Genomic DNA, 21,741 nt, shown 5'->3' on the forward strand with positions numbered 1-21,741 from the left:
CCAGAGCTGGCAGGATATCTGGGGGTGGAGGGTGGCCTCGAGTTAGGTAAAGTAAGTAAACAGGGGATTCTTTTGGATCTTTCCTCTATGCCCCCCTTGCAGAGGTCCTTTGGACCTTTGGAAGATGCAGAAACTACTCAGACACTTCAGTCAAGACCAAAGTATGTCACTAGCTTTTCCAGGTATTCTCATCTGTTACTAATTACAACTCTAAGGACAGAGTACTGGAAGAGGCAGGAGTGAAGAGGTCAAAGAGTAGGTGTGACAGATTAGATGAAAATAGGTTTTGCTTTTATTCTTTTCTTTTTTTTTTTTTTTTTAAAAAAAACCTCTAACCTCTGCTGCAGCCCAGCTCCAGTGGCTGATGCCTTTAATCTTTTAACTATTCTAGAGGCTGAGATCTGAGGATCGCGGTTGGAAGCCAGGCCCGGCAAGAAAGTCTGAGAAACTTTTATCTCAAACTCAGAGCCGGAAGTGGTGCTGTAGCTCAAGGGTTGAGCACCAGCCTTGCGCACCAAGAGTCTCAGAGACATTGCCCAGGCCCTGAGTTAAAGCCCCAGAACTGGCCAAACGAAAACAAAAACAAAGCTCTGGCTGTATGCAAATAGTTTTTAAGTGAGTTTTGAGACCTGATGAGTCGGGTTTCCGATAGAAATCATGGAGCTGGGAGAATAGGAAGGAAGGCAAGGTGTGGGCCCCAGGAAACTTCCAAGGTTTAATGTGTTTCAGATCTTAATCGGTCATTGCTCTGGTTTTGTCCTTTAGTTCAATTGAGGGCTACAGCCTAAAAGCTAAAGTAGTTGTCAAAGTTTACTTCTTCCCACCTCCCTGATGGCAGAGAAACTGTAAGATCCCAGCCTAAGCCGAAGTGGAACTCGGAGTGAAAGTAAAGGGGTTAAGACAAAAGCCAGGAAGGGGGTGGGAGGCAGACACCGAGCCTAAGAACTTGAAGGCGGCCAGGCCCCTCCCAGGCTGCAGGGAAAACAAGTTTAACAGGATTTAGCCCTTGGGGGAACCACAGTTACTGAGGGACCAGGCGGGGAGGTGGGGGGGGGGGGCGGGGACCGGACTTTGGGTTCCACTGGAGAACAATGACGCACGGGGCCGGGCAGGCCTGGGGAGTGACCGCCCGGGCCCGGTTATTGGCTAGTTGCCCCGCCCTTCATCCCTAGCTTCTAGGTTAATTAGAATACTAAGTGGATCCGCCCAGATGCCTTCTCGGTGCCCTCTGACCCCTGTCAGGCTGGGGCCAGAAGTCACTTCGTCACCGAATTCCCGGGGCCCGCGCTTGGGGCCGGGTCTGACCAGGGCCTGAGCGCCCAGCTCGGCTATGGAAGTCAGCGGCCACTCTGAAGCTGCGGGGACAGGTGACCGATCCGCAGCGCCCTGCGATTTGCACACTCTTCCGTAGGTCTCGGTCCAGAGAGGGTGATGCTGGGCGGCCGCGGACGGTCGGCTCGCGAGCCCGACCTCCAACCCCTTTTTACGGCTTCGCCGGCTGGGGGTGGGGGGAGGCCTGGTCCTTGTCCTCCAGACACCCTGGTGCGCGCCCGGGCGGGCTGGAGTCTGCCTGCCCCGCGTCAGCGCCGGCCAGGCCCGCAACACCCCGTTCTGTCCGTCTGTCGGGGCGCAGATGGGCCTCGTGCGGCTTTCCTCCCTCGGCGTGTTCTGGACCTCTGAAAAATGCCCGGGCTCCGACTCTAGGTTGGAACTTCCGGCGCCCGGAGGACCGTGTGCCACCCCAGAGGCCCTTCAACCCTAGTTGAAATAAACCCACGGGTTTGGTTTATTAACTGCGCCCGCTTCTAACCCGCCCTTCCCTTCTGCCGCGGTGGAAAAGGGGCATGTCCCTTTAAGACTAAAATGGTGGCTGGCTAATGACAAGGACTCCACTTCCGGTGGGGAGGGGGGCGGGATCCCGGCCCGCTCACGCCGGAAGTGGTTTGTGTTTTCAAGATGGCGACTCCCTATGTAACTGACGAGACCGGCGGTGAGTGCGGGAATCGCCGGGTTGCTTCTCGCCCCGGGTTCTCGGGGAAGGGGTTCGGACTTGGGAAGAGGTCTGTGGCCCGCCCCTATCGGGGCCCCTCCTTTGCCCCGCCCCCGGGACCGCCTTCTCCATTCATTCTCCTCCGGGGTGTCACCTGCGCCCCCTTCTGGTTTCATGGGTTTTTTTGGGGGGGGTGTCTCTGCTTCCGGTCACCCAGATTCGGGGGGTCTCTCAAAGCTGTCTGCTTCAGGATCCTCACTGGGCTTCAGCTTTTCGCTAGCGTTTGGAATTCCCATCTCTTGATAGGGTTCTCCAGGCCTACAAGCTTCTGCAACTCTCCGTTCCCTCCAATTCCGGCCCTCCTCCCCTCCCCTCCCCTCCCCTCCCCCAGCTCTGAGCTGTACCCCCTCCCCATCCCACCCCAGACCTGTTGTCACTCTTGTTCTCCACTTGGTATCTGCTGAAGACCCCTTCATGGCTACATACGTTTTTCCCACTCTTTACCTCATTCTTCATTTCCTGGGTCATTGAGTTCCAGGGAATGTGAAGGGAAAAGGAACTTTCAACTTGGGAGTTTTCTACTCCTGGAGCCACCCTTTCCTTCCCTCTGCAGTGATGAGATTGAGGGGTCCAAGGTGATAGAAGGCCAAAAGGAAGCTATCTAGTGGCCTTTCTCTCTCAAGCTTTTAGACGAGTTCATACTATTCATAATTCCTCCTGGCTTGAGAATGTCAGCCCGGCTGTCTGAGATGCTGAAGTGTCCACTGTGTATGTGAGAAGTTGAGACTCAAAGCTTTCTTAATGGTTTTGTTCTTTCCTACCGCTTTGTCCTTAGCTTAGTGTACATACCAATGGTATTGACCCAGTGATTAGTAAATATGAGAGTGTATGGGAAAGTAGTTTGTAAAAGGCTGTGCAAGTGCACAGTGGTTTTATAGCCCTCTTTGTAGTCTTCGTTTGTAGTTGTTGATATCTATACATGTAGTCGTCTGTAGATGTGACACTGCATGTGCAGTGATATACACAGTCCGTTTCAAAGTGTGCTATATATGTTTCTCATTCTGCTGCTTTCCATTTTCCTTATACTTCAGCCCACCTACCTTATGGTACACAATGACAACCCAGACTCAGCTACTTTGCTCCAATTACTCATTCTAAAGTGGCATACCATCCTTTTTTATGCTCTACTTAGTAGGTCTTTGTTGAATTAGTACCTTCTTCTTCTTTCTTTTCTCCTTTTTTTTTTTTTTTTTTTTGCCAGTTCTGGGGCTAGAACTCAGGGGCTTAGATACTGTTCCTGAGCTTCTTTTGCTTAAGGCCTAGCACTCTACCACTTGAACTACAGCGCTTTTTCTGTTTATGTGGTACTGAGGAATCAAACCCAGGGCTTCTTGCATGCTAGGCAAGCACCTACCATGAAGCTATATTCCCAGGCCCTGGCTAGCAACTTTTAATGTGTACTTTGAAAATACTACTAATACTGTAATTTTTTTTTTTTTTTTTGCTTGGTTCTGTGACTTCAACTCTGAGCCTGCATGCTGTCCTTGAGCTCTTCATCTCAAGCCAATTGCTCTACCACTTGAGCCACAGTGCCACTTCCAGTTTTCTGGTGATTAATTAGAGATATAAAGTCTCTTGGGACCAGGCGCCCATGGCTCATGCCTGGAATCCTAGCTACTCAGGATGCTGAGATCTGAGGATTGCTATTCAAAGCCAGTCCTGTTATCTCCATAAACTGCTAGTCTTGAGCTTAAGAGCTGAGGGACAGCTTTCAGGCTCAAGAGTTCAAGCCCCACAACTGACAAAAGGGAAAAAGAATCTCATGGGGTATTTCCTGCTGGGCTGGCTTTGAACCCATAATCTCAGATCTCAGCCTCCTGAGTAGTTAGGATTACAGGTGTGAGGTGGTGGTGGTGGTGGTGGTAGTGGTGGTTGCCGCGGTTGCTGCTGCTGCTGCTGCTGCTGCTGCTGCTTATCCTGGGGCTTGAACTCAGTGTCTGAATGCTGTCCCTGAGCCTTATCCACTCAAGGCTAGCACTGCCTTGAGTCACACACAGCTTCTAGATTTTTTGGGTGGTTAACTGGAGTTAAGAGTCTCATATTTTCCTGTCGGGGCTGGCTGTGTACTATGATCTTAAAATCTCAGTCTCCTGAGTAGTTAGGATTATAGGCATGAGCTACCAATGTCTGGCTCTTGTCCCTGGTTTTTTGTGCTTAAGGCTAGTGCTGTGCCACTTGAGCCACAGCTCTGCTTCTTGCTTTTTTAGTAGCTAGTCGTAGATGAGTTTCATGACTTTTCCTCCCTAGCCTGGCTTCAAATCATGATCCTCAGGTCTCAGCCTCTGAGTAGTTAGTATTACAGGCCTGAACCACCAGCTATCTTGAATTATGTCTATCAGCTAAATTCTTGGCTTCTGCTTCTAGCCGGTAGAATATTGTTAGACAAAAATCACAGAAGCTATCAGTACAGTGTTAGCTTCTGTTGAGATACGGGTTTCTCTCCAGGTTTGTTTTTTTTTTCCCTGATATCTTAAATTCTCCCAGGCTATTTCTCCAATCTTTTTCATCTCTTTATGATCCCCCCTTTCTTTCTCTTGGGACATTTAGTTTCACTTTTATTTCACTGAAAGATCAAGGCCTTCATTTCTGTTTCTTTCTAGCGGATATCTTGAATTTCAAGTCCATATCTTCACTGCAGTCGTTATTATTCCTATCACCACCATTTCATGTGAGTTTTCTATGCCCCTCCTTTTTTTTTTTTTTTGGCCAGTCCTGGGGCTTGAACTCAGGACCTGGGCACTGTCCCTGAACTTCTTTTGCTCAAAGCTAGCATTCTACCACTTGAGCCACAGCGCCAATTCCAGATTTTTCTGTTTATGTGGTATTGAGAAATCGAACCCAGGACTTCATGCATGCTAGGCAAGCACTCTATCACTAAGCCACATTCTCAGCCAGTCCCACAGCTCCACTTGTAGCTTTTTGTTGTTACTTGGAGATAAGTGCCAGTGACTCACGCCTGTAATCCTAGCTACTCAGGAGGCTGAGATCTGAGGATCATGGTTCAAAGCCAGCCCAGGCAGGAAAGTCCATGAAACTTTTATCTTCAATAAAAACCATTAAAAACCGGAAGTGGCTCAAGCAGTAGAGTGTTCGCCTTGAGCTGAAGAGTGCAGGGACAGCATCCAAGCCCAGAGTTCAAGCCCCACGACCGACCCAAAAAAAAAAAAAGTATCTGGGACTTTCCCTGACTGGGCAAACTTTGAACCACATTCCTCAGATCTCACCCTCCTGAGTTTCTAGGATTACAGCATGAGCCACCAACACCCAGCACAATTTTTATTTTTTATCATTGTAGTTTTAGTTGTGTTGTATTGTTTTGTTTTAATTTTCCTTCAGTGCAGGGGATAAAAGCATAGGCCTCATGCATGCTAGGCAAATGCTCTACCACCAAGCTCTTTCACCAGTCCATAGTCTTTTACTGTTGGTATTGATCATAATCATCTGACTGAGGATGTGTTTGTAAGTCTCTGTAAAGTTTTTGTTTATCCCAATCTTTTCCATACCATATTTTATTGTTATTATTAAGATGTTGTAGGAAAGTCATCTATGCAGGCTGTACATAAAGTGTAGGGTATTTGGCTTTCCTTTTTTCCTTCCCAGTTGAAAAAGAAATACAAAATACAGGTGCAGGTGACTCATCCTGTAATCCCAGCAACTCCGGAGGCTGAGATCTGAGGATCACAGTTCAAAGCCTCCAACCAGCCGGAGCAGGAAAGTCTATGAGATTCTTACCTCCACTAAATTACCAAAAAAAGCCAGAAGTGGACGTGTAGCTCTAGTCTTGAGCAAAAGAAGCTCAGTGACAGTATTCAATCCCCAGGACTTGGGGTTGTGGGGAGAAGCTAGTCTAAGCAGGAAAGTGTGTAACTCTTACCTCAACCAGTAAAAACCCAAAAGTGGAGCTGTAGCTCAAGTGGTAGACTGCTCACCTTGAGCTGAAGAGGCTCAGGGATAGTGCCCAGGCCCAGAGTTCAATCCCGCCAACCAACCAAAAAATAAAGTCTCATGGACTTTCCTGTCCTTGCTAGCTTTGAATACCCTCCTCAGATTTCACCCTCCTGAGAAGCTATAGGCATGAACTACAAGCACATGGTGATGTACTGCTTTTAAATCCAAATCTATATATACACTACTTTTTTTTTTTGGTCGGGCTTGGGGCTTGAACTCTGAACCTGGGCACTGTCCCTCAGCTCTTCAGCTCAAGGCTACTACTCTCCCACTTGAGCCACAGCACCACTTCCAGTTTTCTGGTGGTTCATTTGAGATAAGAGTCTCATAGACTTTCTTGCCCAGGCTGGCTTTGAACCATGATCCTCAGATCTCAGCCTCCTGAGTAACTGGGTTTGCAGGTGTGAGCCACCCACACCTGGCATATATATGCTGCTTTCAAATACAAAGTTATGTATATTTTCTGGTGGTACTGGGATTTGAACTTAGCCTCAAGTTTGCTAGGCTGATGCTGTACCATTTGAGCCATACCTCCAGCTTTGTGCCTTGCAGTTGATTTTCTTCTTCTTCTTTTTTTTTTTGCCAATCCTGAGGCTTGAACTCTGGGCCTGGGCACTGTCCCTGAGTTCTTCAGGTCAAGGCTAGTGCTCTAGCGCTTGAGCCACAGCACCACTTCCACCTTTTTCTGTTTATGTGCTACTGAGGAATCGAACCCAGGGCCTCATGCATGGGAGGCAAGCACTGTACCACTGAGCCACCTTCCCAGCCTTTGATATTTCAATTCTTTTTTTTTTTTTTAAGTTTTGTGGGATAGCAGAATTTTATTTATTTGTTGGTTGGTTGGTTGTGGAGCCTGTTGGGCGCTGTCCCTCAGTTCATCAGCTCAATGCTAGCATTCTACCACTTGGAGCCATATCGCTACATCCGGCTTTTTCCGGTTATGTGGTGCTGAGGAATCAAACCCAGGGCCTCATGCATGCAAGGTAAGCTCTGTACCACTGAGCCACCTTCCCAGCCCGAGATACTTCAATTCTTATCCTCTGGAGTAGGTAGGATTATAGATAGGAGCCCTCGGCAACTGTTTGCTTTGTTCATTTGTTTTGAGACAGGGTCATGTTACCTTTCCCAGCCTGGTCTCAAACTCTTGGATTTAGGTGATTCTCTGGCTTGTCTCCCAACATGCTCAATTTTGCTTTGCTGAATGAAACTCTGCCTCTCCAGCCACTCTTTTAGTCCTGGTTTTTTGTTGTTGGTGGTGGTGGTGGTGGTAGTGGTCGTGGACTTGAACTCAGGGCCTAGGTGCTATCTCTGAGCTCTTTGGCTCAAGGTTAATACTCTACCATTTTGACCCAGAGTGCCATGTCCTGTTTTCTGGTGGCTAGTTGTAGTTAAGAATCTCATGGACTTTCCTCCTTGCCCAAGCTGGCTTTGAACCAAGAGTCTTAAATCTCAGTTTCCTGAGTAGCTAGGATTACAGGCATGAGCCACCAGTGCTCAGCTACAGTCCTGCTTTTTTTTTTTTTTTTTTTGTTAGTCGTGGGGCTTGAACTCTGGGCCTGAGCGCTGTTGTTGATGTTCATGGTCATGGGCTTGAACTCAGGGCCTAGGCACTGTTTCTGAGATCTTAAGCTCAAGACTAGTGCTCTACCACTTAAGCCACAGCACCACTTCCATTTTTCTGGTCGTTAATTGGAGATGGGAGTCTCACAGACTTTCCTGCCCTGGCTGGCTTTGAACTGGGATCCTCAGATCTCAGCCTCCTGAGTAAGATTACTCTCATGAGCCACTGGTGCCTGGCCAACCCTGCTTTTTGCTGGTTATTTTGGATAGTCTCATGGACTTTTCTATCCAGGCTGGCTTCTAACCTTGGCCCTTCAAATCTCAGCCTTTTGAGCTTCTATATCTCTTATTTATAATTATATGCATAAGCCCCTGGGCCACCCAGCTTAGATTGTAAAGGTCTTGAAACTGAGGACATCTTGTGCATATTTATAAGCTCTATTGCAACTAGTGGATGTAACATTTTTATTCTTTTTTTTTTTTTTTTGTCTTTTTTGGTACTGGGGATCGAACCCAGGATGTTGCACTTGCTAGGCAAGCGCTTTGCCACTGAGCTACATCCCAGCCCAATATTTTTGTTCTTATAGGAGGTATATTAGTTTATTAATATCATTAATGTACACTAATCATTCAATTTATAGGTGTTCTGGCTTCTGACCCACCATAGTTTTCTGAAACTATATACAAGGTTTTCCAGATTTCCAAAAGCAGTATCCTTTTTCTTACTTCTCCTTGTCCTTGATCACTCTTCAGTATTTACAATATATTGTTAGTCACCTTCTTTCCTAAAAGAGTGTTATTACTTTTAATTATCCACCATTACTTAAAACTTTTTTTGGTCAGGGCTGGGAAGGTGGCTCAGTGGTAGAGTGCTTGCCTTGCATGCCTGAGGCCCTGGGTTCGATTCCTCAGCACCACATAAGCAAAAAGAAAAAAAAAGCCGGAAGTGGCGTTGTGACTCAAGTGGTAGAGCGCTAGCCTTGAGCTGAAGAGCTGAGGGACAGCGCCCAGGCCCAGAGTTCAGGCCCCACAACCGGACCCAAAAAAAAAACCAAAAACACACAAACTTTTTTTGGTCAGTAGTGAGGCCTGAAGTCTGGGTTCAAGGCGTGTTCTACCACTTGAGCCAGAGCGCCACTTCGTTTTTTTTTACTTATGTGGAGCTGAGAAATTGAACTCAGGGCCTCATGCATGTAAGGCAAGCACTCTACCACTGAGCCACCTTCCCAGCCCCATTTAAAACTCTTTTTGGTCTCCATGGCATAACACTTTCTTTTCCTATGAATCATTTCCTGTCATTGTTTTGCGTCTTTTTCCTTGAGGGAAATAATCATGAGCATTTGGCCAACATGGATCTTCTCTTTTTATATTTTCTCTTTATTGTAAACCATGTCCAGGTCTTTAGTTGTTGGCTCTGAGGTCATCTTCAGGCTTGGATCTGGATCACAGATCTCTTTTACCTGAAACAAATCCTAAGACTCACTAGTCATTCCCCCTAATTCCTTGGCAGTATCAGAATCCTTGTTATGTTATCTCTTTGCTGTCTTTCTGCAACTCCAGAAAATAAGTGCGCGCTCTCTCGCTCGCTCTCTCCCCCCTTCCCCTCCCCCCCTCCCCTCCCCACTCCCCCCCTTCCCCTCCCCCTCCCCCCCCCCCTCTCTCTCTCTCTCTCTCTCTCTCTCTCTCTCGGGTAGTACAGGGTTTGAACTCAGGGTCTCAGACACTCACTCAGCTTTCTTGCTCATGGGTGGTAATCTACTACTTGAGCAGAGTCTCCTTTTCCCCATTTTTGCTGGCAAATTGAACATGAAATCTCAAGGACTTTTCTGCCTGGGCTGAAACTGATCTTTTTCATCTCAGCTCTTAAACAGGATTACAGGTGTGAGCCACTGGCACCCATCTAGTTTGAGTTTTTATTGCTAATAGATTTAAGGAAGCAGGTTGAGATTTATAAAACATTTGATATGGGGAAATGAGAAAGCTTAAAATATTCTTATAGTAATGGTCCCTAATCTATAGTTTCTGACTCTCAAAAATGTTATCTGAAAGTCCTGATATTCTGCCCTTGGTTTTTATTTCTAGGGGTGGGAATCGCCAAACCTCTCCCTTCTTTTTGACTTCACCCTTGGAAACCATCAAGGCCAGAGGATGGAACCAAGATAACATAAAATAGGTGCTCCTTTGTGTATCTCTGAGGGCTTCCACTCAGGATGGCTATTCAAGAAACTCCTGCCCTGCCTTTCCTTATTTGCTTCTCTTAAATCTTCAGCTTCAGCTCTACAGTAGTCCTCTTTTATCTGCAGTTTTAGTTATCCAAGGTCAATTAAGGTCCAAAAATACAGCACACTACAATATTTTGAGAGAGACCATAATGTTTATTATGGTGTCTTATTTTATTGTTACTCTTCTCCCCCACCTCTCCCACCCAATCTCAGGGCTTGAACTGGGCACTGTCCCTGAGCTGCTTTTGTTCAAGGTTAGTACTCTATCACTTAAGCCATAGCGCCACTTCGGGTGTTTTCTATTTATATGACGCTGAGGAATTGAACCCTGGGCTTCTTTCATGCTAGGCAAGCACTCTATACCCTAAGCCACATTCCCAGCCTTATTGTTACTTTTTTGTTGCTTTTATCTCTTACTGTGCCTAATATATAAATTAAGCTTTATCTTAAGAAAGTATGTAGCTGGCCCCCCTGTATGATATTTTAAAGTATTTTTTTAAAAAAGAGAAAAGTATGTAGCTGGGCACTGATGGCTCACACCTGTAATCCTGGCTACTCAGGAAGCTGGAGAGCTGAGGATGGCTGTTTGAAGCCAGCCCAGGCAGAAATGTCCAGGAGACTCTTTAAATTAGCTACTCAAAAACCTCAAGTGGAGCTGTGGCTAAAAGTGGTAGAGCACTAGACTTGAGCAAAAGAGAACTCAGGGACAGCATTGAGGCCCTGAGTTCAAGGCCCCACAACTGACCAAAAAAGAAAAAAAAATATCTAAAAGAACAAATGTAGTATACAGGGTGAATTTCCAAAATGTTTGGGACCAAAGTGTTTCAGATTTTTATAGATTTTTAAGTGTTTGCATATACATCATGATATATCTTGGGGATGGATCCAGTTTAAACACAACATTCATTTGTGTTTTATACATATATATTTTACATATGGCCTACAAGTAATTTAGTATATGTGCTGCTGAAGCAAGCATTCTTCATGTAATTTAAAAAATTATTATAAAGGTGATGTACAGACGCTTACAAGTAATTCTTGTACCATATTTTTAGTGCCTTTGCATTTTGACTGCAAATTGTCACATGAGATCAGAGTACAGAATTTTCCATTCATGGCATAATATTGATAATCAAAAGCTTTCTGATTTTGGAGCATGTAAAATTTTAGATTTTTGGATTGGGAATGCTCAACCCATGTAGGGTTGAGCATGTAGCACCCACTGCAGGCCTGGAATGTATCCCCCACAGATAAGGGGGGACTACTTTCTATGCAATTACCTTAAATATATGTTTCTAGTATTGTTTCTCTGATTCCATGTAAAATACTGCTTGTCTAGAATTGAATTGACAGAGTTGTCTTCTCTTCTGGACTTTGTTTACTTCTCTGCCTTTTATTCTCCCTATTTCCTACATTTAAGATCATTGTGAGCCAGGCACTGGTGGCTCATGCCTATAATCCTAGCTGCTCAGAAAACTGAGATCTGAGGAAGGAGGTTTAGCACTAGCCTGGGCAGACAAATTCAAACTCTTACCTCCAATTATCCAGCAAAAAGCTGGGAGAGGAGGCATGGTTCAAGTGATAGAGCACCAGCTATGAACAAAAAAGCCAATCAAGAGAGGTCCTGAGTTCATGCCCCAGTACCAGCACCTACACAAAGCATGGCGGTACATTCATGTAATCCCAGCTACTTGAGAGGCAGAGGCAGAAGGATTTCAAGTTTGAGGTCATCTTGGGCAAATGGAAAGACCCTGGCTAGAAGCCCCAGATTTAATTTCTAGTACTGAATTAAAAAAAAAAAAATTCTTGACTGTACTGAACATATAATACTTTTCTTTCTTGCCAGTCCTGGGGCACTTGAAGTCAGGGCACAGATGCTGTTCTTAGCTTTTTTTTTTCTATTTCATTGTGAAAATACTGTACAGAGGGGTTACAATTACATAGGCAAGATAATGAGTACATTTCTTGTTTTTTTTTGTTTTTTGGTTTTTTTTTTTTTGGATCCGGTCGTGGGGCCTGAACTCTGGGCCTGAGCGCTGTCCCTCAGCTCTTCAGCTTAAAGCTAGCACTCTACCACTTGAGCCACAGCACCACTTCCGGCTTTTTTCTTTTTGCGTATGTGGTGCTGAGGAATAGAACCCAGGGCCTTAGGCATGCAAGGCAAGTGCTCTGCCACTGAGCCAACTTCCCAGCCCGATGAGTACATTTCTTATCAAGCATTGTAGCCTCCTCCTTTGTTTCCCCTTCCCATCCCTTCCCATCCTCCCCCTCAGCCCCCCTGTTCTTAGCTTTTTTGCTGAAGGCTAGTACTGTACCACTTGAACCTACTAGCTTTTTTTGGTGGGGGTGTGGGGTGCAGGCGCTTTCCTGGCTTCAAACTATGGATCCCAGATAGCAGCTTCCTAAGTAGCTAGGATTACAAGCATAGTCCTGTTTTTTGTTTTTTCTTTCTTTCTTTTTTTTTAGTGATCACATATACAAGTTGTGTAAGAGGAATGTCACATTTCCATACATACATACAGACCAAACTAACTCCATCACTCTTCCTTGCCCTCATCCCACTTCTTTTTTTTTTTTTTTTTTTTTGGGGGGGGGGGGGTGGTCAGTCGTGGGGCCTGAACTCTGGGCCTGGGCACTGTCCCTCAGCTCTTCAGCTCAAGGCTAGCGCTCTACCACTTGAGCCACAGCGCCACTTCCGGCTTTTTTCTTTTTGCTTATGTGGTGCTGAGGAATCGAACCCAGGGCCTCAGGCATGCAAGGCAAGCACTCTACCACTGAGCCACCTTCCCAGGACCCCCTCATCCCACTTCTAAAATATTCAGTATGTTTCAATGTCCTACTCTCATATATGTAAATGAACTGTATTTGTCCTCATTCATCCTTTCCAAGCATCATCCCTCATACCCACCCACACAACAGAGACTCTTTTACTTTCTTGTCAATTATTTGTTTCTAGTGGGTATTCATTGTACCAAGGAATTTCACCATGGCATTTCAGGTTTGAGTTTTCTCTCTCTCTCTCTATATATATATATAATATATATTATATATAAAAATTTAGGTATATATTTTTCTTTTTTGGTCGTGGGGGCTAAACTCTGGGCCTGGGCACTGTCCCTCAGCTCTTCAGATCAAGGCTAGAACCCTACCACTTGAGCCACAGCTCCACTTCCAGCTTTTTTCTGCTTATATGGTACTGTGGAATCAAACCCAGGGCCTCATGCGTGTGAGACAATAACTCTACCACTGAGCCACCTTCCCAGCCTACATATATTTATTTTAATCAGTAACCCTCTCTGTTATGTTCTTGTTCCCAATGTCAGCAGACTCATATTGATCAACAGTTTTCATTACGATTCCTATGCCATCTTTGTATATAGTTGCAATGTATCCAGAATTACATACCTTCCATTGTTCTTTTTTCCCTCTTTCCCTGCCCCCTCTTTGGCCTGAACACGTAATATTTTTTTCCTTGCTGTTATAGAATAACAACTACACAGGGTGTGGTAGATCACTCCTGTAATCTTAGCTACTCTGGAGGCTGAGATCTGAGGATCGTGGTTCAAAGCCAGCCGGGGCAAGAAAGTCCGTGAGTCTCTTAATCTCCACTCAGAAAACCGGAAGTGGCTCTGTGGCTCAAGTGGTAGAGGGTTAGCCTTGAGCTGAAGAGCTGAGGGAAAGCACGCAGGTCCAGAGTTCAAGCCCCACAACCGACCAAAAAAAAAAAAAAAAGAATAACAAGTACTTACATAGCTTTTATGTTGTATTAGTTATTGTATGCAAATGGTATGCTGTTTTATATAAGGGCCTTGAGTTGAGTATTTTGGTGTCCCTAGGGGTCTGGGACCAGTTCCCTGCAGACACAGATATTAGCCTTTTAAAGAACTGCTTTGAGCAAATAGGCATGTGTTCCTTTCTTCCTTTTTTTTTTGGTCAGTCATGGGGCTTGAACACTGGGCCTGGGCACTGCCCCTCAGCTTTTCAGCTCAAGGCAAGAGCTCTACCACTTGAGCCACAGTGCCACTTTTGATTTTTCAGTGTTCTGCAATCTGTGACAAATATTCAAATTTGGGAGATTAGAGACCTTCTATATTCTAACCAATTTGTGTCTAGTCTCTTTTCTCATTATATCTGCTTTTTTTTTTTTTTTTTTGGGTCCGGTCGTGGGGCCTAAACTCTGGGCCTGGGCGCTGTCCCTCAGCTCGTCAGCTCAAGGCTAGTGCTCTACCACTTGAGCCACAGTGCCACTTCTGGCTTTTTTCTTTTTGCTTATGTGGTGCTGAGGAATCGAACCCAGGGCCTTGAGCATGCAAGGCAAGCGCTCTACCACTGAGCCACCTTCCCAGCCCTATATCTGCTTTTTTTTGTTATTTCCTAACGAACTTAGTTTTGTTTCTGTTTTTGTTTGAGATAGTCTGTCTTTGAATTTTCGTCTTATAGCCTTAGACTCTGGAGTGCTGGGATTTGCGTGTATACCACCCACATGGCATTATATTTAGTTTCTTGGGTGTTTTTTTTATGTTTTTGTTGTTTTTTTTTGTTTTGTTTTGTTTTGGTATATGTCCAGGTACACAGCTTGAACACAGGGCCTGAATGCTGTCCCTGAAACTTTGTGCTCAAGGCTAGCACTCATTACTCAAGCCACAACTCCATTTCTGGCTTTTGGTGCTTAATTGGTAATAAGAATCTCACAAACTTTCCTGCCCAAGCTAGCTTTGAACTTTAGTCTTCACATCTCAGCCTCCTGAATAGCTAGGGTTATAGGTGTAAGCCATAGCATCTGGCTCTTGTTTTTTTTGTGTGTGCTGGTCATAGGGCTTGAACTCATGGCTTGGGTGCTGTCCTTAAGCATTTTTTGTGTAAGGCTAGCACTAACACTTGACCCACAGCTCCACTTCTGCCTTTTTTTTTTTTTTCTTTTTTTAATGGTTAATTGGAGGTAAGGTCCTGTACTGGCTGATGTTGAGCCCCCCTCCTCAGATCTCAGTCTCCTGATGGCTAGGATTACAGGTGTGAATCACCAGAGCCTGGCCCTTTATAATTTTTCTTCTACCAGGTTGCATGATTTTTTTGTGTGTATGTGCTGGTCCTGGGGCTTGACTCAGGGCCTGGGTCATGTCCCCAAGCTCTTTTGCTCAAGGCTAGTGCTCTGCCGCTTTGAGTCACAGTGCCATTTCCAGCTATTTTTTTGGTAGATGGTAAGGCTTGAACACATCCCCAAGCTCTTGCTCAAGGCTAGTGCTCTACTAGTTTTGAGTTGTCACTGTGGTTTTCTGGTGGTTAATTGAATATAAGAGTCTCATGGACTTTCCTACCCAAGCTGGATTTAAACCACAATTCTCATATATATCTCCATTTCTGTAAAATTGAATTTGAAGTTTATCTTAAATTGTTTGCTACTTTACAGATCTTACAGATATCACAATTTGCACATAGTTTTTTTCTTTTTCTTTTCTTTTTTTCTTTCTTTCTTTTTTTTTTTTTGCCATTCCTGGAGCTTGAACTAAGGGCCTGGGCACTGTCCCTGAGTTCAGCTCAAGGCAAGAGCTCTACTACCTGAGCCACAGTGCTACTTCTGGTTTTCTGGTGGTTGGAGATGAGTCTCATGGCCTTTCCTGCCCAGGCTGGCTTTGAACCTCAATCCTCAGATTTCAGCCTTCTGAGTAGCTAGCATTGCAGGCATGAGCCACTGGTGCCTAGTTGGAATAATTCTTGTTTTGTTTTGTTTTTTGGGGTGTGGTCGTGGGGCCTGAACTCTGGGCCTGGGCGCTGTCCCTCAGCTCTTCAGCTCTAGGCTAGCGCTCTACTACTTGAACCACAGCGCCACTTCCGGCTTTTTTCTTTTTGCTTATGTGGTGCTGAGGAATCGAACCCAGGGCCTCATGCATGCAAGGCAAGCGCTCTACCACTGAGCCACCTTCCCAGCCCCCAGCTGGAGTAATTCTTAATGTTAAATTCTTACAATTGAAATTTCTAAGAGTGTTGAATTATTTTTTCTTTCTTTCTTTTTCTTTTTGCCAGTCCTGGTGCTTGAACTCAGGGCCTGGGCACTGTTCCTGAGCTTTTTTTGCTCAAGGCTAGCACTCTACCACTTGAGCCACAGTGCCGGTTCCAGCTTTTTCTGTGTATGTGGTACTGAGGAATTGAACCCAGGGCTTCATGCATGCTAGGCAAGCACTCTACCCGTAAGCCACATTCCCAGCCCCTATTTTTGCTTTTTAACCTTCTCCTAATTAGTGAATTACCAAATACTGTTGGTTTTTTGATAACGTATTTAGTGTGAATCTCTTCCTTTGTGTTCTCACTGCTTCAGCCGGTTCTGCCCCTTCGTGCCACGTTATTGCAGTCTTTTTCATAACTGGCTTCCCCAGTCTCTTGCGTTTTTCTTTTCCAAATCGGCTTCTCATCATTGCTGGATTAATTGTCCTAAAACATTGCTTTGGATAAAGGATTCATTCATTTGGCAAATATTTATTGAATGTGTGCCATGTGCCATATTAACATTCATGGTCTGAACATCCTCCTCTCTTCTAGCTGTTTCTCTGGCTCAGCCAGCTTGGTCTATTTGCCATCTCCTGAAAATGCCACCTACATCCCATATCTGCCTTTTGTTTTAGAATGAGCAGTTTCAAATCTATTCTGTATCCCTTTTCACTTATTTTAGTCTGACCCTTTCTTCAGAGCCTAGGCCTAATCTTCATCTTCCTTCCATGTTCCTCTTTCTTTTTTTTTTTCATAATTTGTGTCCATACTATTATACTTAGGCCCCACCTCCTCAAAAATCCTCACTGTCTCCTGTGTCTCTTTTACTCACTATATACCAATCTTGGTATATACCAATCTTGGTGGGGAGTTTTTTCTTTTTTTTTTTTTTCTTTTTTTGTTGGTTGTGAAGCTTGAACTCAGGGCCTAGATACTGTCCCTGAGCCTCTTTGTGCTTAAGGCTAGTACTCTACCTTTGAGCCACAGTGCCACTTCCAGTTTTTGAGTGGTTAATTGGAGATAAGAGTATCAGATGGACTTTTCTGCCTCATTTGGCTTCAAACTGCAATCCTCAGATCTCAGCCTTCTAAGTAGCTAGGATTACAAGTGTGAGCCATTGACTCCTTGCTTGGATTGACTTTTTAACTGGTTTAACTGAGTTTTGCACTGGTGAGTAATACTGCTGACCCATTAAGTATGAAATTGCCAAGGTGATAGCACCAAATAACACTAGTCAGTTGTGTTTTTCATTGCCACACACTTGTAGTAGATTGTCCACTTTCACGTAAGATCATTTGATTGTGCAATAACAATGATTATTAAGCTGTGGCCCTTGATTACACATCTTTTCAGCATTTTTTTGTTGCTAAAGGGAAGAAAGCATGAAACAGACTGAAATATGATTGTCTCCAGGAAAAACACTTGCACAATTATTCCAGCTGCCAGCCAAACAGGCTTCCTTTTCATGGACACCAGTTTTATTTGAAAGAATTTTTAACAAACTGGTAATTGAGATATATGTGGCAGTTGTTTTCCAGAAAATGAAAGAAGCAACCTTGTCATTTCAAGGAAAACAACTGTATTTATTTCCCATGACAAAATTCAAACTCTCAAGTGAAAATTAGAATTTTGAAAAATCTGTCTGGGGCTGGGAAGGTGGCTCAGTGTAGAGCGCTTGCCTTGCATGCATGAGGCCCTGGGTTCGATTCCTCAGCACCACATAAGCAAAAAAAAAAGCCGGAAGTGGTGCTGTTGCTCAAGTGGTAGAGCACTAGCCTTGAGCTGAAGAGCTGAGGGACAGCGCCCAGGCCCATAGTTCAGGCCCCACGACCGGACCCCCCCCCCAAAAAAAAAAAATTCTGTCTGTCCTGTGTGCTTGAAAGCTTCTCAGTACTTAATGACCTTTCTGAAGGAATTAATGAATTTAATTTTTCATTATTGCATAAAGAAATGGATAATAACTAGGTACCACGGGCTCATATCTATAATCCTAGCTATCAGGAGGCTGAGATCAGTTAGAAGCCAGTCCAGGCAAAATCAAGGGACTTTAATCTCCCAATTAATTAGTAAAAAAGTGAAGGTGTGGCTCAAGTGATATAACACAAAACAGGAGTTAAAAAATTACTGAAGTAAAACAGTTTGAGGACTTCTGCGCGTGTTCCTGTAGTGTGTTTCTTCATTTCAGTATATCCTAAACACTATTCAGTCTTGCTATGCATCCCAGGCTGGCCTCAAACCTTTGATTCTTGCTCAGCCTCCCTAGCGCCTAGAGTAGAGAGCCACATGTACCTCCATGACCAATTCTAACCTTTTTTTTTTTCCTTCTGTTGATTGTGGGCCTTGAACTCGGCCTGGGTGCTGTCCCTGAGCTCTTTTGCTCAAAGCCACTGCTCTACCATTTTGAGCCATAGTGCTACTTCTGGTTTTCTGGTGGTTAATTGGAGATGAGTCTGAAGGACCTTCCTGCCCAGGCTGGCTTTGAACTAGCTACTCAGCCTCCTGAGTAGCTAGAATTACAGGTGTGAGCCACCAGTACCCAGCTTCTATCAATTTTAAAATTTTTTTGCCAGTCCTTGGCACTGGGCCTGGGCGCTGTCCCTGAGCTTCTTTCGTTCAGGGCTAGCGTTCTATCACTTGAGCCACAGTGCCATTTCTGTCTTTTTCTGTTTATGTGGTACTGAGGAATCAAACCCAGAGCTTCATGCATGCTAGGCAAGCACTCTACCACTAACCACATTCTCGGCCCCTAGCATTCTTTTTAACATCATTGTAGTGCACCATTGTGTGAATGAACCAAATCTATTTAATCATCTGTTAGTGACCATTTAAATTGCTTTCAGCTTTTTGCTAGTTTAAGTAACGTGTGTCAACAAACATCCTTTACATATATTCTTGTGTACTCGTGTCTTTATGTTTTCAGTGGTATATTCCTGGTTAGTTTTTTGTTGTTTTTGGAGACATGGTCTTGCTGTGTAACCCAGACTGCCTCGAACTTGAGATACCTCTACCTACCCTCCTGTGCTGAGAATACTGGGATTACAGGCATGCAATACCATGACCAGCTTACAGTATGTATTCCTTCAAGTTGTTTTGTTCTTCAGAGTCCATCTAAATAAAATTTCGCCTTCTCTATAACATTTTTCAGATACTTTCCCCCCATATGGTTCTTGTTTTTTTTCTCTTCAACCTCTTATTTACTGCCTTTAATATCCCTTTGCTGTTGCCTTATGTTTTAAAAAATGTCATCTTCTATGCTTGTCATGTCTTACATAAACTATCAAAATACACCCTCTCTGAGGGAACGGTTGGTGTATTGTATAGTACATAGCCACTCTGTAAATAATGATAGAATTAGGGTTTCAGGGTTGATATGGTAACAGATTTGCATTTGGTGGGTTCTTGTGGGAGTTGTGTACATTTATGCATACTTCTCATCCTGAGAAATGTTTGAGTATTTTTGTTTGTTTTTTAGTGGCACTGAAATTTCCATTCAAGAGTTAATGCTCACTAAGTTGGTGCTATGCTACTTGAGCCATGCTTCCAGCCTTCCTTTTTGTTTTTCTGGTGATTATTTGGAGATGGAGTCTAATGAACTTTTCTGTCTGGGCTGGCCTCCCACCTTCATCTTCCAGATTTCAACCTACGAAGTAGCTAGGATTTATAGGCATGACCCATTGGCACTCAACATGGGCAATTGTTTGAAAATAAGAAAGTTAATTCAACTTGGTTTCTCCAATTTCAGGCAAGTACATCGCGTCAACACAACGACCTGATGGGACCTGGCGCAAGCAGCGGAGGGTGAAAGAAGGCTATGTGCCCCAGGAGGAGGTCCCAGTGTGCGTGCTTAGGCTTGAGGTGGGGGTATTTAATGAGGTCCCTACAGAAGGATAGAATATGTGTGCCTACAAGTTTAGGGATGACTCTCCCGAGCCCCAAGGAAATGGAAGGAGGGGCAACTGTCTGAGAAAGGAGAGGAAGGAGCTGGGATTCAGGGGTAAGTGGGAGTTCCATGTGACTAGTTTGTTCCTGTGGCCACTATTCATCAGAATTTACAAATAGAAGTGAGAACTTCAATGATTTGGGTCCTTGGGACCCTCCTGTAGCATCTTCTACAGCATGAAGTTGGGGAGGGATCCAAAGAAAGCAAGGAAGTAGGAATGTGATAAGTTACTTGATTTGGAAGGTTAGGAAAAGGACTGAAAAGTCAGTTTTTCTTGGAGACTCTGTTGACATCTTGTTTCCTGCAGGTATGAAAATAAGTATGTGAAGTTTTTCAAGAGTAAACCAGAGCTGCCTCCAGGGCTGAGCCCTGAAGCCACCACCCCTGTTACCCCATCTAGACCAGAAGGTGGTGAACCAGGCCTCTCCAAGACCGCCAAACGCAACCTGAAACGAAAGGAGAAGAGGCGGCAACAGCAAGAGAAAGGAGAGGCAGAGGCCTTGAGCCGGACTCTTGAGAAGGTGTCTTTAGGAGAGACAATCCAACTCCCCAGTGCTCTGCAAATCACCCAGGCAGCCCCTACAGCTGCCTCGGACCCGCCTGACTCAGCGGCCACCACAGAGAAAGCCAAGAAGATAAAGAGCCTAAAGAAGAAGCTTCGTCAGGTGGAGGAGCTACAGCAGCGGATCCAGGCCGGGGAAGTCAGCCAGCCCAGCAAAGAGCAGCTGGAGAAGCTAGCAAGGAGGAGGGCGCTGGAGGAAGAGCTGGAGGACTTGGAGCTAGGCCTGTGAGGCCTGTGGGAATAGGAAGTAGACTGCAGAACAAACCGTGGGGCTATCTGGGACCCCGGGAGCATGGGCAGATGCAGTCAAGTGGGGTATGCCTCAGATTGGCTCCTTTCCACTTCTTGCCGCCCAGCTCTGTCCTCCAAAACCTAGCCTCTCCTTCATTCCTTCCCTTTTCTCCCCAATTCCTATTTTTTGGACATTTTCCCTCCAATTCTTAGTGTTCAAAATCTCAGTGACTACCCCAGGTACCTCTGCTGCTGATTTGGGTGTCTTTGTTTAAAAGAAAATCGGGTGGGTGGGAATGGAATCTCTTGAGAACTGAGGCTAGGGTTTAGAGAATGCACCCAAGTTCTGGAGTCTTGGTTCCTGTTTACAGTGTTGATGACATTTTTCCCTAGCCATCCTAACCTTTTTTTTTTTTTTTTTTTAAAGAGTACAATAATAAACTCAAGTAGACAACATATGGTCAAACCTTGTCTCTTTGTTTTTAGATCTTAGTAGTTGATCTGTGAATTTGGTACAGAAGACATACTGGGAATATTTCCTTTGCTTATTTAGTTACTTGGTTTTTGTTGTTGTTGTTGTTTTGTGATGCTGGGAATCAAACCTAGCACCTTATACATGCTAGGCAAGTGCTCTACCACTGAGCTATATCCCTACCTCTTAGTTGTTGAAAAATTAGTGTGTGAATCCAGGTGCCAGTGGCTCACACCTGTAATCCCAACTACTCAGGAGGCTGAGATCTCAGGATTGTTTGCCTGCACTTGTAGAAGGGAGCAGATCTCAATCTTTCTCGCACTTTGGAAGGAACTGAAAAGCTTCAGGATTTAGGTCTAATGGTCTCTTCAGTGACCTAGTTCTTTCCAAGGCTGTATGTTTTTCAGCCAGGCTGAAAAATCCCTATGAGACTCTTGGCTCCAATTAACTACCCCAAAACCAGAAGTGGCACTGTGGCTCAAAGTGGTAGAGCATTAGCCTTGAATGGAAAAGCACAGGGATAGTGCCCAGGCTCTGAGTTCAAGCCCCATGTCCAACCAAAAAACAAAACCCACTAGTGTGTGAGAAGTAAGCAACACTGATTTTGGTACATTTGCTCAGATTTCAGTGAAGAAAAATTTGTATTATAATCTAAAATAGGAACAAATTTACTTTTGATGAGTTAATTGTGTGTGTCTGTGCATCTGTGCTTGTTCTGGGGCTTGAACTGAGGGCCTGGATGTCATCCTGAGCTGCTTTTGCTCAAGGCTAGAA

The 21,741-nt window shown here is 44.8% G+C and overlaps 1 protein-coding gene across 5 annotated transcripts; it reads left to right on the top strand.

The window, feature by feature from the left end:
* The first annotated feature begins 30 nt into the window (after positions 1-30).
* Pym1 (PYM homolog 1, exon junction complex associated factor) lies at positions 31-20,951 on the top strand. 5 transcript variants are annotated; one of them, XM_042698670.1, is made up of 3 exons: positions 31-182; positions 19,505-19,598; positions 20,010-20,951. In XM_042698670.1, exons 1-3 carry the CDS (start codon positions 125-127, stop codon positions 20,491-20,493), a joined length of 636 nt encoding a protein of 211 aa, XP_042554604.1. In that variant the 5' UTR covers positions 31-124; the 3' UTR covers positions 20,494-20,951. The 5 variants fall into 5 exon arrangements, with proteins under 5 accessions (XP_042554604.1, XP_042554606.1, XP_042554605.1 ...); XM_042698672.1 differs by having other exon boundaries at positions 32-161; XM_042698671.1 differs by lacking the exon at positions 31-182 and adding an exon at positions 1,178-1,367.
* Positions 20,952-21,741: the final 790 nt, after the last annotated feature.

Source organism: Dipodomys spectabilis, unplaced genomic scaffold (assembly GCF_019054845.1).
Source record: "Dipodomys spectabilis isolate Male_0828 unplaced genomic scaffold, ASM1905484v1 ptg000234l, whole genome shotgun sequence".
Lineage (NCBI taxonomy): Eukaryota > Metazoa > Chordata > Mammalia > Rodentia > Heteromyidae > Dipodomys > Dipodomys spectabilis.

Coding starts and splice junctions, on each gene's coding strand:
- Pym1 (XM_042698669.1), top strand. CDS start 19,206: ATGTTTGAGTATTTTTGTTTGTTTTTTAGTGGCACTGAAATTTCCATT. Junction 19,505..20,009: donor CTTGGTTTCTCCAATTTCAG/GCAAGTACATCG, acceptor TGTTTCCTGCAG/GTATGAAAATAAGTATGTGA.